Source organism: Scleropages formosus, chromosome 18 (genome assembly GCF_900964775.1).
Source record: "Scleropages formosus chromosome 18, fSclFor1.1, whole genome shotgun sequence".
Classification (NCBI taxonomy): domain Eukaryota; kingdom Metazoa; phylum Chordata; class Actinopteri; order Osteoglossiformes; family Osteoglossidae; genus Scleropages; species Scleropages formosus.
In genome coordinates this window covers 24,364,594-24,379,674 of record NC_041823.1, presented here as the reverse complement: position 1 = coordinate 24,379,674, position 15,081 = coordinate 24,364,594, and the positions used below count along the sequence as shown (strand labels likewise).

Sequence of the window (15,081 nt, the reverse complement as noted above, 5' to 3'; positions counted from 1 at the left end):
CATGGCTATCCACCTGAGCTCATTAGTCTTTACTGTCTTTCAAAGCTGTTATTTACTGCACACATGACAAATGCTCACAAAGAAAACATATATTCCCCCATTGTTGACTGAAGCTGATGACTGCCTGCCATGATGGATGAAATGTGTGTATGTGCACTGGTTATTAGCACTCAGCTACATTGTTATAAATAGCTGTAAACTGACAAGTTTTTTTTTTTATTTTATTTTATTTTTAAATGTAGAATGCCAAGGTGGGGTGTCACTGTCATTTGGACCCCCAGAGGTTTTTTCTTTTTGTTCCTTTTGTTTTTGGCCAGTAGGCTTACTTCCAGCTTTAATAATTGTATGGTTATTGTAGTAATTTAATATATAGCTAAGTATCTATTTGTCATGTCTTTATTCAGCACTCTGTCACTGTGTAAGACGAGTGCTCTATAAAAATAAATTGAATTGAGTACATAGTACAGGATAGGATAGTGTTTTTATTAATCCTTGCAGGGAAATTCACACACAGCAGCTCAACATGCCACATAAAGTGCGGTTAAAATAACACATGACTAAATCAACATGTTTCACACTACATCTAAAGTGAGAATGAATAAACTAGTACAATGACTCTTAAGTGCACTCCTTTGTATCTGTATCATACTATAGGCCCTTGACTGGTATTATGGAGATGGATGACTGTTGGTAAGGAAGACCCTTAGAGTGCCTCTTTGTGCACCATGACAGCAACCTGTGGAAGAAAATGTATCCAGAAACTACAAACAAATGTATTTTCTAAAGCATTAATTCATTATACCTAAATAACACCTGTTTTATGTCATTCGCGCAGGTTGCAAACAACAAATAAAATGCACAGTAATGTAAGCTGAGTTCCAGTCACAATCCTCTACACTGTCTCTGTTGATTCATATATAAGCTTATATAGCATAAAATTAGGAGTAAATATATAAATTTATGAATGCTTGCATTGAAAGCAGCAAAACCAACACCAGAGGCAGCAGATATGAGTTATAAGTCCTACCTAAAAAGTGTAAGGGATGGACACTACAGGCTGCCTCCAACAGTGGGAGAGATCCTCGTATTGCACTGGTCAGCTATTGCATGCCTCTAGCTAGGCAGCCCCCAGTCAATCAGGTGCCAACCCGTCACCACCTGCCTGTTTAAGTGGGTGCTTGAAGCTTAGAATTAAATCAACAAGCAGACTGTTAATATTGCACCAGGCAACCACCACATAAATGAAAAACTCCCACTCATGCAACTGGCCACCTGGAATGTCAAGAAAATTTTCCCTGGCCTCTCCAACAACCTACAACAGATCAATGACTGCGGGAAAAGAGCAGTCATCAACTCTGAGCTGAGGAGGCTAAACATGGATGTTGCAGCACTTCAAAAGATGAGGCTTGCTGCAGATGGTATGCTAAGAGAGAGACTACACCTTCTTCTGGTGGTACACACCCACTGTGGAACCTTATTTGCACGGTGTTGACTTCGCAGTCAAAAAGAGCCTGCTGCCCATGATAGAGCCTCCTACCTGTGGTTCAGAACCCTTCTCTTAACCCTTCTCTCCCTTCTCTTAACATCATCCAACAAGGTAAGTGTCTACACTCCCTTCAGGAAACAAAAGACCACAGAAGATCTCAGTGCTGCTATTAGCAGGGTACCAGACTCCAAGCAGCTCTTCCTGTTAGGTGACCTCAGTGCAAGAGTTGGCATGGATCGCAGCTCATGGCTAGACTGCCTGGGACACTTTACTGTTGGCAGGATGAACGACAACGGCCAGAGGCTGCTAGAACTTTGCTGCTGTCACACGCTTTTTATTACCAAGTCATTCTTCTAACAACACCACGCTACTGATTCTCCTGGAGACACACCAAGGCCCATTACTGGCATCAGCTGGACCTGATTATCACCACACAAGCTGACAGTGTGCTTATCACATGCAGCTTTCATAGCGCCGATTGTAATACCAACTACTCCATCATGCGCTGCAAAGTCCAACTGTGGCCAAGGAAGATCAGCCAGTTTAGGTGAAGGGGTCGTCCGCATATAAACACAGCTAGAGCAGCCAAACCAGGACTTTGCTCGCAGCTCGTTGAGTCACTGGAGCAGGCGTTAGAGAAATACACAGCCAAATCCGTGGAGGAGAGATAGCATGCCATCCAGAGCTCCAGTTACAACACAGCCATGGTATCCTTTGGGGAAAAGGAGAGAAGAAACCAAAACTGGTTTGAATCTCACCTCTCTGAGCTTGAACCTGTCATCAGCAGAAAGAAGCCCTAGTTAGCTACAAGAAAGAACCCTCAGCTCAGAATCTTGCTGCACTGAGAACAGAGAGGACAAATGCACAAAGAACAGCCAGATACTGTGCTAACGATTACTGGCAGATCCTGTGCAAAAACATTCAAGCATATGTCGACAGCAGTAACATTCAAGCCATGTACGAGGGGATGAACAAGGCCTTCTGCCCCACCATTACCAAAACTGCCTTGCTGAAGTCAAAGGATGGCCAGCGATCATGCCAAGCAGATGCAGTGATGGGCTGAGCATTACTAGGACCTTTGCCCATAGAGAATGCGGTCACTGATATTGTGCTAAACAGCATCCCCTCCCTACCCATCATGGAAGAGCTTCACTTACCCCCAACTAAGGATGACCTTGACAAGGCCATAGACTCGCTTGCACACGGCAAGGCACCGGGAAAAGATGGAATCCCAGCTGAGATGATCCAGTATGGGAGGCCAGTGCTTCTCAGTCATCTCCATAAGCTACTCTGCCTGTGCAGGAAAGCAGGATCAGTCCCTCAAGACATGCGCGATGCAACCATCATCACCCTATACAAGAACAAGGGCAACCACAGTGACTGTAACAGTTACAGAGGCATATCCCTGCTCAGTACCATTGGCAAGGTGTTCACCCGAGTGGTCACAAGCCAAACGGGTGCACCATCAGACTGATTTCCAATCCTCTGCCGTGTGAAATAGGGCTGTGTCCCACTGAGACACTTTTTGGGATTTTCTCTCTCTTTTGTACTGTCCTGTACCTTCAGGTCATCCAATGACAGAAAAAGATGAATGCAGTCGCAGATCACCTCCAAGAGCTCACAGTAATGGAATGTACATTTTTAGAACAAGAGCCTGCAGTGTCCAGTGTCCAGCCAACCTTTCTAACATAATGACATGCCTCTGGACAACTACAAGAACTTTCAGTAGTCCTTTTGTGGTTTGAGCAACTCAAACAGGTAACCAGATGCAGGCCATTGTGCTCCTCAGATAGCCCTTTGTCTTAACTCTCAACACATTTGAACAAACAGCTCAGTCTAAGTGCACCAAGGTTAATATGTTCCCAAATGTCCCGTAAGCTTATTCTGCTTCACTAATGAGAAAAAAAAAGATAACACAGTGGTAAATCTCGTATGTAGGCAAACGGAAGAGTAGAACTGTCATTTTATACACTCCAGCAAAAATGTTTTTCCCCCCAGCACACAACAGCATAAAAGATGACACTTGCAGCTTTGGTCTGGTAAAATGTGTAGAATTTTGCTGCACGCATTAGACAACCTCAGCCTGCTCTGTCCTTTTTTATGCATGTGTTTGTGTAACTAGTCCAGCTGGTTATCAATATGCCCCCAAAGGTACCTGTAGGATCAAACAGCCTATACGTCTGTTCCCACATCTGTAAAACCTGTGACAACTCTCTGAGACAGCCAAAGTTGACCAATGTACCTCCTTCATCAGCTTCAGCCAGCTCCTTAATTCTGTTAAAGTCAACAGGACTACGGTTCACCTTTCACCATGAAACAAAGTCCTGAATTAGATGTCTGTATTCCATTCCATTAACTAAGTTTTTCAATGAGGGAAGAACAACTGAACGATAGGGCTCAAAACCTTCACACTGCTGTCATTCAAGACACAGTGCTGTGTTCTGAAGTGACATTCTGCACACCAGTGTTGAACTCAAATGTGATTTGCTTTGTCATAGCCGGTCTCTTTGCTCATTTGATACTCCCCATTGCTCTCTTGATTTGTCTGATCCACAAGCTTTTTGTCCACAGGATTACCTGTCACTGGTAGTTGTTCTGCTTTTTTGCAACATTCTCAGTAAACCCTTCAAACAATGAGGGTAAAAAGTCAAGGATGACAGCTATTTGGGAAAAGCTAGAACCAACATACTGAGCAGCAGCTGTTATGCCATGCCAAGTTACTAAGGTCACTCATTTTGTCCCTTCCAGCCCTCAGTGGAACACTACCAGTTGCTAGAAACACTGGTCTGCCTGATGTATTTCACATATCACAATCATGTGAAGTATGACTAATATAGTTTGTGTGAAGGTGGGGGTGTACCTAAAAAACTGGAAACTCTGTGTACATAGCAGACACCTAAAATTTAGTTTTTTCCCAAAATGAAAGGTTAACTGAATAGGTACTGCAGTGTTTTTACTGAAATTGTGATAGATAACTGCTTGACAAAGAGAACTGTCTTCAGACAGGTTAGGAGGCAGTCAAAAGAATTTATTCACGCATGCAAAAAGTGAGAGTGACAGACTTCACCTCGGTCTCAAGGCTTTACTAAACTAATTTACTAATGTCCTGCTATTTATATTCACCGTAAGAACCTTCCATTCAGTTTAAGTGCTTATCTACTTAGTAGCACAATAGAAAGTTTTTATTGCTTAATGGGACCAGAAATGCTTATATATATCAAAACACTTGTGCCGTTTGTGAAATATTGCAGTTCACTTCTTTAGAGTAGTGATTCCATCCAGCTGAGTCTGAAAGACAGGCGTAAACAGGGTTAAGAGAACAGGTGCAGGAAAGGAACATTTCGTTGTGAGCAATCTATATCCAGGTGAACATCACAGACGAATAAAACGTTGACTGAGTAACTAGTCAATATCAATGTCTAAAATGTCAGAAGAGGACTGCTGTGGGCAGGTGCAACTAAAAAGATGGGTGGGCTGTTTCATTCTAAAGGCTGGTTAGTATATTCTATCTTAACTCATCTTTTCAATGAGGGGAAAAAAGCTGAATGTTGTCTAGGGCGATGAATTGCAAAACTTTCAGTGGCTTTGTTATTCAAAGAGAAATTGGAAGAAAAAAAAAAAAACTGTCCATTTGTGCCACTTACTATACTATTCAACACAATTATTAAAATTAAAACATAACTATTAAACATAAGCTATTAAAGTTAATAGTTATTTTAAGCACCCAACACACCACTTTTATTAAACTTTAAAAGTAATGTTAGAAGCTTAAAATAAACTGATATGCCTAGTACAGCCTCTGTAAACCAGCTGAGCTGACCAAAAAAATTTGCTGAATACCCAAAACTAATGCGAAATCTGTAAAACCTGCCTAAACCTTATCATTCCTTGAATGTACAGAGAAACACTAAGTTCCTGGAGTACATGGCTACCTATATGTGTCAAGGGTTAACAACTGACAGAAGGATATTTTTCTTTCCAGCAATGAGGTTGTCAACTAGTTATATACATAGTACATATATGAACCTAATGAATGGAATGTGCTCAAGTGCAAGTATGGACAATCATGTCTAGGGAGCTTCTGCATCTGTGGACTTTCTTCGTGTCCCAGCAATCAGCAAAAGGAAGTCAATGGTTAAAAATATCATCACATGAATGGTTGATCGTTGGACCACTTTTACAATCAACTGTGACTTTTTACTTGCAAAACCCAAGTTATGACTTTCTCCTAAGCAATGATTGAATTATTACTTGGTTGAGTGCTAGAACACAGTGGAACTCTACAGACCTTGTATGCAATCACCCACAGCTGGCCTAAAGATGCATTTCATTTCTAGGAAAGATAAGACGAACCTTGAGCTGCTGGTTAGTGCGTTTAAGAAACTGAATCTCTTCCATGTGCTTCTTCTCCTCCACCTGTCTCCTCTCTGCCTCTCTTTTCTCAGTGGAATCACACTTGGCTTTCTGTTCATTCACTTGTCGCTCGAGTTCCCTCTTCTCGTTCTCCAGGTCCATGATCTGTGTAATAAGAACATACAAGCTGGTAATGCCCTATTTATCAGTATTATGTAACATTTTCTTTAAATAAGTAAATACTTCTGTTCTCTGCATGTCTGAGATGCAGTCCAGGTGAATGGGTGACTCATAATTGTACATAGTGCGTTAATGGGTGAGTGACTTTGTGAATGCATGTGTGGCTACCCTGCAATGGACTCTAGCATCCCGACCAAGGTGTACCCCCCCAGCCTTGTGGCCAGTGCTTCCAGGATAAGTTCAGGACCACTGTGACCCTGCTCAGGACAAGTGGTTATTGAAATTGGATGGACAGACGGGCGCATAAATTCTTCTAATCAATGACAATAAACAAAATTTGTTTTCCTGGTGTAGCTGAGGTGGAGATATCAGAAACACATTTCTGTTTGTCCAGCTTCACATTTTTACATTGGCTGGTGGAAGTTTTTCTACTTGGCTTGGTACATAGCTTTATAGTTGATTTCTCCTTTTAAAATTTAGTCCAAAAAATGGTTACTTTTTAAATGCCTGCTGTAAAATATACTTGGCAGTCACAGTCTCCTGAAAAAGAATGTTTGCAGGCTGCATCTTCTGCACATTATTGATTCATATGATAGCTAGTAAGTACTCCCCCCATGTGCTCCTCTACCTTCTTCTCCATATCAAACTTGCCCTGCTCAGATAATAGCGCTTTCCTCATGCCAAACGCCACGCTGCTCTCGTACAGTGTCTGGTAGGTCGCAATTGTCATGAGGATCTCGTCTCGAATCCGGTGTAGCAGCAGACCCCTCTCTGCACAATTGATGGTGACCTGTCTGATCAGTTCATCTGTAGGGTAAAGGGTGAGGATTTAGATACAGTACTGATAGACACCCTCATACACCAACATTATCTACAAATATGCTGCCAAAAATGGAAAAAAATAACATGAAATGGATACCAGATACAATGCACAAACATTAAAGACCTTTTCATGCTGGCAAAAAATTCTAAACACTTGAATAAGTGATATTTACATCATGATATGCAGCAAGTTCGCTGATGAAGAACATAGAAAGAACTACACAAAAAACCTGGTATTAGAAGGTCAAATTTGACCACTCAAGGAAGGAGACTCCATGCAATAAGGAGAGGTGCTCCGACAGTAGCCCTTTCTTTCTTTGTTATCCTTATGTGTGTTTTACATTTAAGCAGTTAATACAGAAAGTTTGGATTCTCCTGTCTCCTTCACCAGAGATCTTTTACAAATGTGCTTTTGGTCCTCCTAACCCAAAACGTGACCTTGCTTATGCAGCTGTTTAAATGGTCTGAATTACACATTCAGTCATGTTTGGAAAACCTGATGCTGCCACAGTTACCTACCAAAGAACTGTGAGTAGAGATCCCTGCGGATGAGGCAGATGCCTGTTTCCCTCGCCTGTCTCTGATGCAGCTTCAGGTCCAGCTGTTCCTGAAGGTGCACTACATCCATGCGTGTGCATGGAGCGCTTGACACCTTCTGCACCCATAGTTTGTTGCCATCTATCCACTCTCTGAAGTGGAGACATGGCCTGTGTTATTTTCAGAGGCCTGGGCATAGCTTGCATTGGAAGCAGGGACAACAGCTGGAAGGTACCTGGGAGGCAGGATGACATTGAGGATCTCCTCTACTTGCTGTTTGCTAGTATCTGCTTCCAAACTTTTGGGCCTTGGTGGAGGGGGAACTGGACTTGTTATGACAGGCAGTGATGGGCTAACTCTCAAAGGCCTAGTCTGAATAGCATGGGAAACGTTAGATGTTATAAACAGTGAATTTACGGACAGTACAATCATTAATGAGATCGTTTCGGTATAACAAAGGTGGTTGGCAACAGTGTTTTACATTACAGTCTTAACATCTTTCCAGGCAATAACCAGAAACAGGTTTTCACCTATTATTGACACGTGTAAATTCAGTAACAAAAAAACTTCAAAAACAAGTTCAATAACCAAGAACAAGCTTTGCTTTCATAAACCTGTCCAACTGCATATCATATGATATGCATTCATATAGCATATATCATTTCATATGTGGTGAAGAGGCCAGTCTTCCTCCTCCCTTTCCTATCAAAAACTCTGGAACGGGTGACCTGTGATCAATTTTTTGGAGTGTTTTCTGAGCATTTTACACAGGCATTGCTGCCTGCAGGTCGGAAATCTTTGCCTGAACGTCTGATCCCCCCTTACAACTCAGTCTCTCCAAAACAGAGATCCTTCACCTCCTAGCTGATCTGTCCTACTCTCTATCAAACTGGACAACTCACTGATTTTGCCGACCTCCTCAGCTAAGAGTCTGGTCAGAGTCAGCTGATAGAAACGCTGCTGCATGAGTTTGTGTTTGACTTGCCATAGCGTTCCCCCGTATCTCCCCTCCTTGTATCTCTACATGGCTTCCTATAACCAACCACCCGGACCAAATTCAAGACCCTAGTTATGGCCTGGGGGGCACGGTGGCACGGTGGCACAGTGGGTTTGGCTGGGTCTTGCTCTTTGGTGGGTCTGGGGTTCGAGTCCTGCTCTGGGTGCCTTGCGATGGACTGGCATAGGTCCTGGGTGTGTCCTCTTCCCCTCCAGCCTTACACCCTGTGTTGCCGGGTTAGGCTCCAGCGTGCCATGACCCCACTTGGTGTGCGTGCATGCGTGCGGTTATGGCCTACAAAAGCATAAATGGACATGCACCCAGATATCTACTGTACGAGACCTCATCATCTGCTACGCTCCTCCACCTCTGCCCAGTTGGTGGTGCAAAAGGACAAAGGTTCTCGGTTCTGGCTCTGATGTGGTGGAACAATCTCACTCAGAACTGCTGAATCTGTGCCCACATTTAAAAAGGGTCTTAAAACTCCCCTCTTCTGGATTTTGCCCATGATCTCTTGGTAAATGTTCATGCACTATAACTTTGAGATCATAACTGTTAAAAAATGGATAAATCTTTACACAGCTACTCCCGTAATGTAATGTAAATGTTTATGTTAAAAAATATATTACAAATGTAATAATGAAAGTTATGTAATAATACAATAATACAGTATAATATCCAGCTATTTATTACATACATTGGTTCAAATGGTGGAAAGTAACTGTACTTTAGAATCACATGTCTGCATCTAAGTCTCTCTTCCTGCTAATGTAATGCACACATTGTATTTTCTGTGAGATGTAAGTTGCTCGCGGTGGCGCAGTGGGTTGGACCGGGCCCTGCTCTCCAGTGGGTCTGGGGTTTGAGTCCTACTTGGGGTGCCTTGTGATGGACTGGCGTCCAGTCCTGGGTGTGTCCCCGGCCTTACGCCCTGTGTTGCTGGGTAGGCTCCGGTTCCCCGTGACCCCGTATGGGACAAGTGGTTCAGAAAGTGTGTGTGTGTGTGTGTGTGTGTGTGTAAGTTGCTTTGGAGAAAAGCATCTGCTAAATGAATGAATCTAAATGTAAATATGCCAATGTATATGTTAGTTCTGAATTTGCTAGTGCTGTTATCTACTAAAATGCTCTAAGAGGTTCCATCAAGTGTGCATAATTTGTTTATATTCCATAAGTTGAAACTGCCAAAAAAATGTAAAGAAATATTGCATTGAACATACTACCACCAGCCCCTGCCAGCAGGGAAGAAAGTTGCTGCAGTGTGTGTTGAAACCATCAGTAGTACGGGTTATCAGTGGCGTCACCATTTAGGTAAACGCATCAGCTCTTCAAAATACTCTCATATTTAAAATATATAAGTAATGTAATCATTTGCTCTGGTAGTGTTTAATGTAGTCAGAATTGCAACAGACCAGTTCAGCCACAATGTAACGTCTCTCTGTGGTTCAGCCTGTATATCCAAAATGCCATCATTATATATAGTACAAAAATTATTCAAAAATGTCAATTTGGTAATTAAAAGTGGTTCCTAAATATATCTTTACACTTACTGTCTTGAAAACAGTTCTCTCCCGAAAGCCAGTTTACTCAAAATCTACCTGAAATAGTTTAAATCTTTTTGCCATTCCACTACCTTAGGTGACTTCTGTTCTGTGGTGTTGCTAACAAGAACAGGATTGTCGTACTTCAGGAGAGACTCGGCTGGACGAATCATATTAAATTGAGATTTTGCTAATGTGACTTTCACTGTGTCCACATGAAACTTGTGCAATGCTCTTCCTAGGATTGTTATTCACAGTTTCCACAGCAACATGCATGACAGTGGTTGCTAAGCCAGCAATTTATTAGGTGCCCTAAAGTTGTTTTAATCATGTGCCTGTTTGCTAAATTTAATTTGTTCCATTTGTTCCATGTTTCAAAGTATGTGGAAAAAAATTTCCTTCTTCGTATTTCTTCTGGGGCAATCCATTCCTGGACTGACTCAAGTTCATTCAAAAAAGACCAAAACGTGCAAACATTAATAACCTTTTTTTTAACGCCCTACTTATCAGAATAGATGGCCCCCATCATTAACTTTCATAGGGCGCTACTCTCAGTGCATTTGGGTGCAACTGAATTGGATAACTGCACAACATAAAAACAATATTGATGTCACTTATTCTCTCTCTGGTTCTACATTAGGATACAGTTGTGAGAAAATGTTTGTGAACCCTTTAGAATTACCTGAAGTTCTGCATAAATGCCTCCTCAAATGTGATCTGACCTTCATCTAAGTCAAAATAATAAAACAAAAAATAAATAAATCTTAATAAACTATACACACAACATTTAACACATCTCCAAGAACACATAAGAGCCACAAGGAACAATAACATCGACTCAGCAGTGGCCGAACACTCACTGCAGACCGGTCATGAGTTCCGCTTTGAGGAGACCAGTGCTCGCACCTGCTCCCGGATACAGGAGCCGCGTAGTGAGATAGGCAATCGAGATAGAGAAGCACCCCGACAATTTCAGCTGGGAAGAGGGCTTCAAACTATGAAGTGCCTGGACACCTCTCATTTCGAGCCTTCGTGCCAGTCCTACAACAACCCGACCGCCTCTCATTAAAACTCAGTTCAGTGAGCCGTCCTGTAATACAAAAGAAACAGCGCAAAGGGAAAACACAGCGGGGGGCACCACCACCCGCTACGACCTCCGACCTCGTTCCCGCCCATATACACCACCCTCGTCAAACATGACAGTAATCTAGAATTAGACGTGTGACGACTCCATCTCTCAGTAGAATTACTGGGTGCTTCAAGTCAAGAGGTAAAGAAGCTCTTCTCACTCGCCCTCCTACCCTGAGAACACCACCTTGTAACATTTATGGGTTTTGCTCCTTTGCCCTTTTTTGCTAGTTGCTGGATACGAGCAACAACATTCAGTGCTGTGTGCCATTTTGAGAATCGATTAATTCTCTCCAAAAAAATTTTCCTCCTCTCTTGCCTTTGTTTGCAGTACTTGTGTTACTTTGACTTCAGGATCTCCCACCAGGAGCTACGCAATAAACTTTGGCGTTACAATTTCTCTTTCCCGTAGAAACTTCGGTCTAGTAAGTCAATTTGAACTAATCAACTCTGATGCCTTGAGACCTCTTGAAGCGTGATCTGCTGGGTTTTGATCAGTGTTTACGTAGTGCCACTATGCAGGGTCTGTTGCTTCCCTGATTCTTTGGACTCTATTTGCTACAAAAACATGGAACCTACGAGCTTCATTGTTAATATAACCCAAAACTACTTGAGAATCTGTCCAAAAATACTCTTGGTCAATTTTGAGCTCCAACTCCTCTTTTAACCTACAACTGACTGCTGAGGAGACCACTGCAGCTGATAACTCAAGTCTAGGTATAGTTACAACTTTTGTGGGTGCAACCCTTGCTTTGCCTATGACTAAAGAGCAGTGCACTTGGTCTTCACTAAGCACTCGGATATATGAGCATTGACCGTACCCATGGCTGCTCGCATCTGAAAAATGATGGCGTTCAATTCTCTGGACCTTTCCTAGGTTTTCAGGAACAAAACATCTTGGAATGTGAAGTTCTTGTAGACTCTTTAAATCATATAGCCAGCTCTCCCATAGTGGTTTTAATTCTCCAGGCAATGGTTCATCCCATTCGATGCCCTTTTGGCACATCTCCTGCAGAACTTTCTTTCCCAGTAAGAGGAAGGGAGCCAGAAAGCCTAGTGGGTCAAACACAGAGGCTATAGTTGAGAGGATTCCTCGCCGTGTTGCTAGTTTCTCCTCCAGTATGACTTTAAAGGAGAAGGTATCACTGTTAACACTCCACTTTACTCCTAACACAGTCTGGACTGGGAGGTCATTATTACTGAGGTCCACATCCTGGACTCCGCTAGCTCGCTCACTGTCAGGAATTGACTCCAGGACTTTTCTGCTGTTGGAGATGAACTTGTGGAGATGCAATCTCCCTTTTGCACACACATTTTGTGCTTCCCTCACTGATTTAATGGCTGTGTCTACAGATTCTACAATAATGAGGCCATCATCAACATAGAAATTCCTTTTGATGAAGTTGGCTGCTGCAGAATACTCCTTTTCATTTTTGCTTGCTAGATATCCATCCATCCATCCATCTTCCTCCGCTTATCCGGGACCGGGTCACGGGGGCAGTAGTCTAAGCAGAGCCCCCCGGACTTCCCTCTCCCCGCACACCTCCTCCAGCTCCTCTGGGGGAACCCCAAGACGTTCCCAGGCCAGCTGGGAGACGTAGTCTCTCCACCGTGTCCTGGGTCTGCCCCAAGGCCTCCTCCCAGTGGGACATGCCCGGAACACCTCCCCAGGGAGGCGTCCAGGAGGCATCCGAAACAGATGCCCGAGCCACCTCAACTGGCTCCTCTCAATGCGGAGGAGCAGCGGCTCTACTCCGAGCTCCTCCCGGGTGACTGAGCTCCTCACCCTATCCCTAAGGGTGCGCCCAGCCACTCTGCGGAGGAAACTCATTTCTGCCGCTTGTATCCGCGATCTCATTCTTTCGGTCATGATCCAGAGTTCATGACCATACGTGAGGGTAGGAACGTAGATCGACCGGTAAATTGAGAGCTTCACCTTACGACTCAGCTCCCTCTTCACCACAACAGACCGGTACAATGACCGCATTACTGCAGATGCCGCACCGATCCGTCCGTCAACTTCCATTTTTCCCTCACTCGTGAACAAGACCCCGAGATACTTAAACTCCTCCACTTGAGGGAGCGGCTCCCCCCTAACCCGGAGGGGGTAATCCACCTTTTTCCGACTGAGGACCATGGTCTCGGATTTGGAGGTGCTGATTCTCATCCCCCCCGCTCCGCACTCGGCTGCAAACCTCTCCAGTGCACGCTGCAAGTCTTGACTTGATGAAGCCAACAGGACCACATCATCCGCAAAAAGCAGAGACGAGATCCTGCGGCCACCAAATCAGACACCCTCCGTTCCCTGGCTGCGCCTAAAAATTCTGTCCATGAAGATAATGAACAGAATCAGTGACAAAGGGCAGCCCTGGCAGAGTCCAACATGTACCGGGAACAGGTCTGACTTACTGCCGGCAATGCGAACCAAGCTCCTGCTCCGGTCATACAGGGAACGAACAGCCCGCAGCAACGATCCCCGAACCCCATAATCCCGAAGTACCCCCCACAGGATGCCACGAGGGACACGGTCGAATGCCTTCTCCAGGTCCACAAAACACATATGGACTGGTTGGGCAAACTCCCATGAACCCTCCAACACCCTAGTGAGGGTATAGAGCTGGTCCAGTGTTCCACGGGCAGGGCGAAAACCGCATTGCTCCTCCTGGATCCGAGGTTCGACGATCGGTCAGATTCTCCTCTCCAGTACCCCGGCATAGACTTTCCCAGGGAGGCTAAGGAGTGTGATCCCCCTATAGTTGGAACACAATCTCCGGTCCCCCTTCTTAAAAAGAGGGACCACCACCCCGGTCTGCCAGTCCAGAGGCACCGTTCCCGAACTCCACGCGATGCTGCAGAGGCGTGTCAGCCAAGACAGCCCCACAACATCCAGAGACTTGAGAAACTCGGGGCGGATCTCATCCACCCCCGGAGCCTTGCCACCAAGGAGTTTTTTGACTACCTCAGCAACTTCAGCCAGGGTAATGGACGAGTCCCCCTCCGAGTCCCCAGCCTCAGTTTCCTCTACGGAAGGCATGTCGGAGGGATTGAGGAGATCCTCAACGTACTCCTTCCACCACCCGAGGACATCCTCAGTTGAGGTCAGCAGCGCACCACTTCCACTGTAAACAGTGTTGGCGGAACACCGCTTCCCCCTTCTGAGTCGCCGGACGGTTTGCCAGAATCTCTTTGAGGCCGACCGAAAGTCTTCCTCCATGGCCTCACCGAACTCCTCCCAGGCCCGAGTTTTTGCCACGGCGACTGCCAGAGCTGCGCTCCGTCTGGCCCGCCGGTACCCGTCAGCTGCTTCAGGAGTCCTAAGAGCCAGCCAAGCCTGATAGAACTCCTTCTTCAGCTTGACGGCATCCCTTACCTCCGGTGTCCACCACCGTGTTTGGGGATTGCCACCGCGACAGGCGCCGGAGACTTTATGGCCGCAGCTCCGAACCGCCGCCCCGACAATGGAGGCGTGGAACATAGTCCATTCGGACTCAATGTCCCCAGTCTCCCTCGGGACCTGGTTGAAGCTCTGTGGGAGGTGGGAATTGAAGACCTCTCTGACAGGGGCCTCCGCCAAACGTTCCCAACAGACCCTCACTATGCGTTTGGGCCTGCCAGGTCTGTCCAGCTTTTCCCCCCGCCATCAAATCCAATTCACCACCAGGTGGTGATCAGTTGACAGCTCAGCCCCTCTCTTCACCCGAGTGTACAAGACATATGGCCGAAGGTCAGAAGAAGCGACTACAAAGTTGATCATCGACCTCTGACCTAGGGTGTCCTGGTGCCAAGTGCACTGATGGACACCCTTATGCATGAACATGGTGTTTGTTATGGACAAACCGTGACTAGCACAGAAATCTAATAACAACTCACCGCTCGGGTTCAGATCAGGGAGGCCGTTCCTTCCAATCACGCCCCTCCAGGTGTCACTGTCGCTGCCCACGTGGGTGTTAAAGTCCCCCAGTAGAACGACAGAGTCCCCAGTGGGAGCGCTTTCCAGCACGCCCCCCAGGGACTCTAAAAAGGCCGGGTACTCTGCACTG

At 45.1% G+C, this 15,081-nt stretch overlaps 1 protein-coding gene across 1 annotated transcript; it reads right to left on the bottom strand.

The window, feature by feature from the left end:
- Nucleotides 1–4,714: 4,714 nt before the first annotated feature.
- On the bottom strand, nt 4,715–10,132 carry LOC108919170 (axonemal dynein light intermediate polypeptide 1-like). The gene is made up of 6 exons (XM_018726965.1): nt 10,006–10,132; nt 7,614–7,750; nt 7,361–7,530; nt 6,648–6,826; nt 5,840–6,004; nt 4,715–4,774 (listed from the first exon to the last, which is right to left on the bottom strand). The coding sequence occupies exons 1-6, from the start codon at nt 10,084–10,086 to the stop codon at nt 4,739–4,741; spliced, it is 768 nt and encodes a 255-aa protein (XP_018582481.1). The 5' UTR covers nt 10,087–10,132; the 3' UTR covers nt 4,715–4,738.
- Between the last annotated feature and the right edge of the window lie 4,949 nt (nt 10,133–15,081).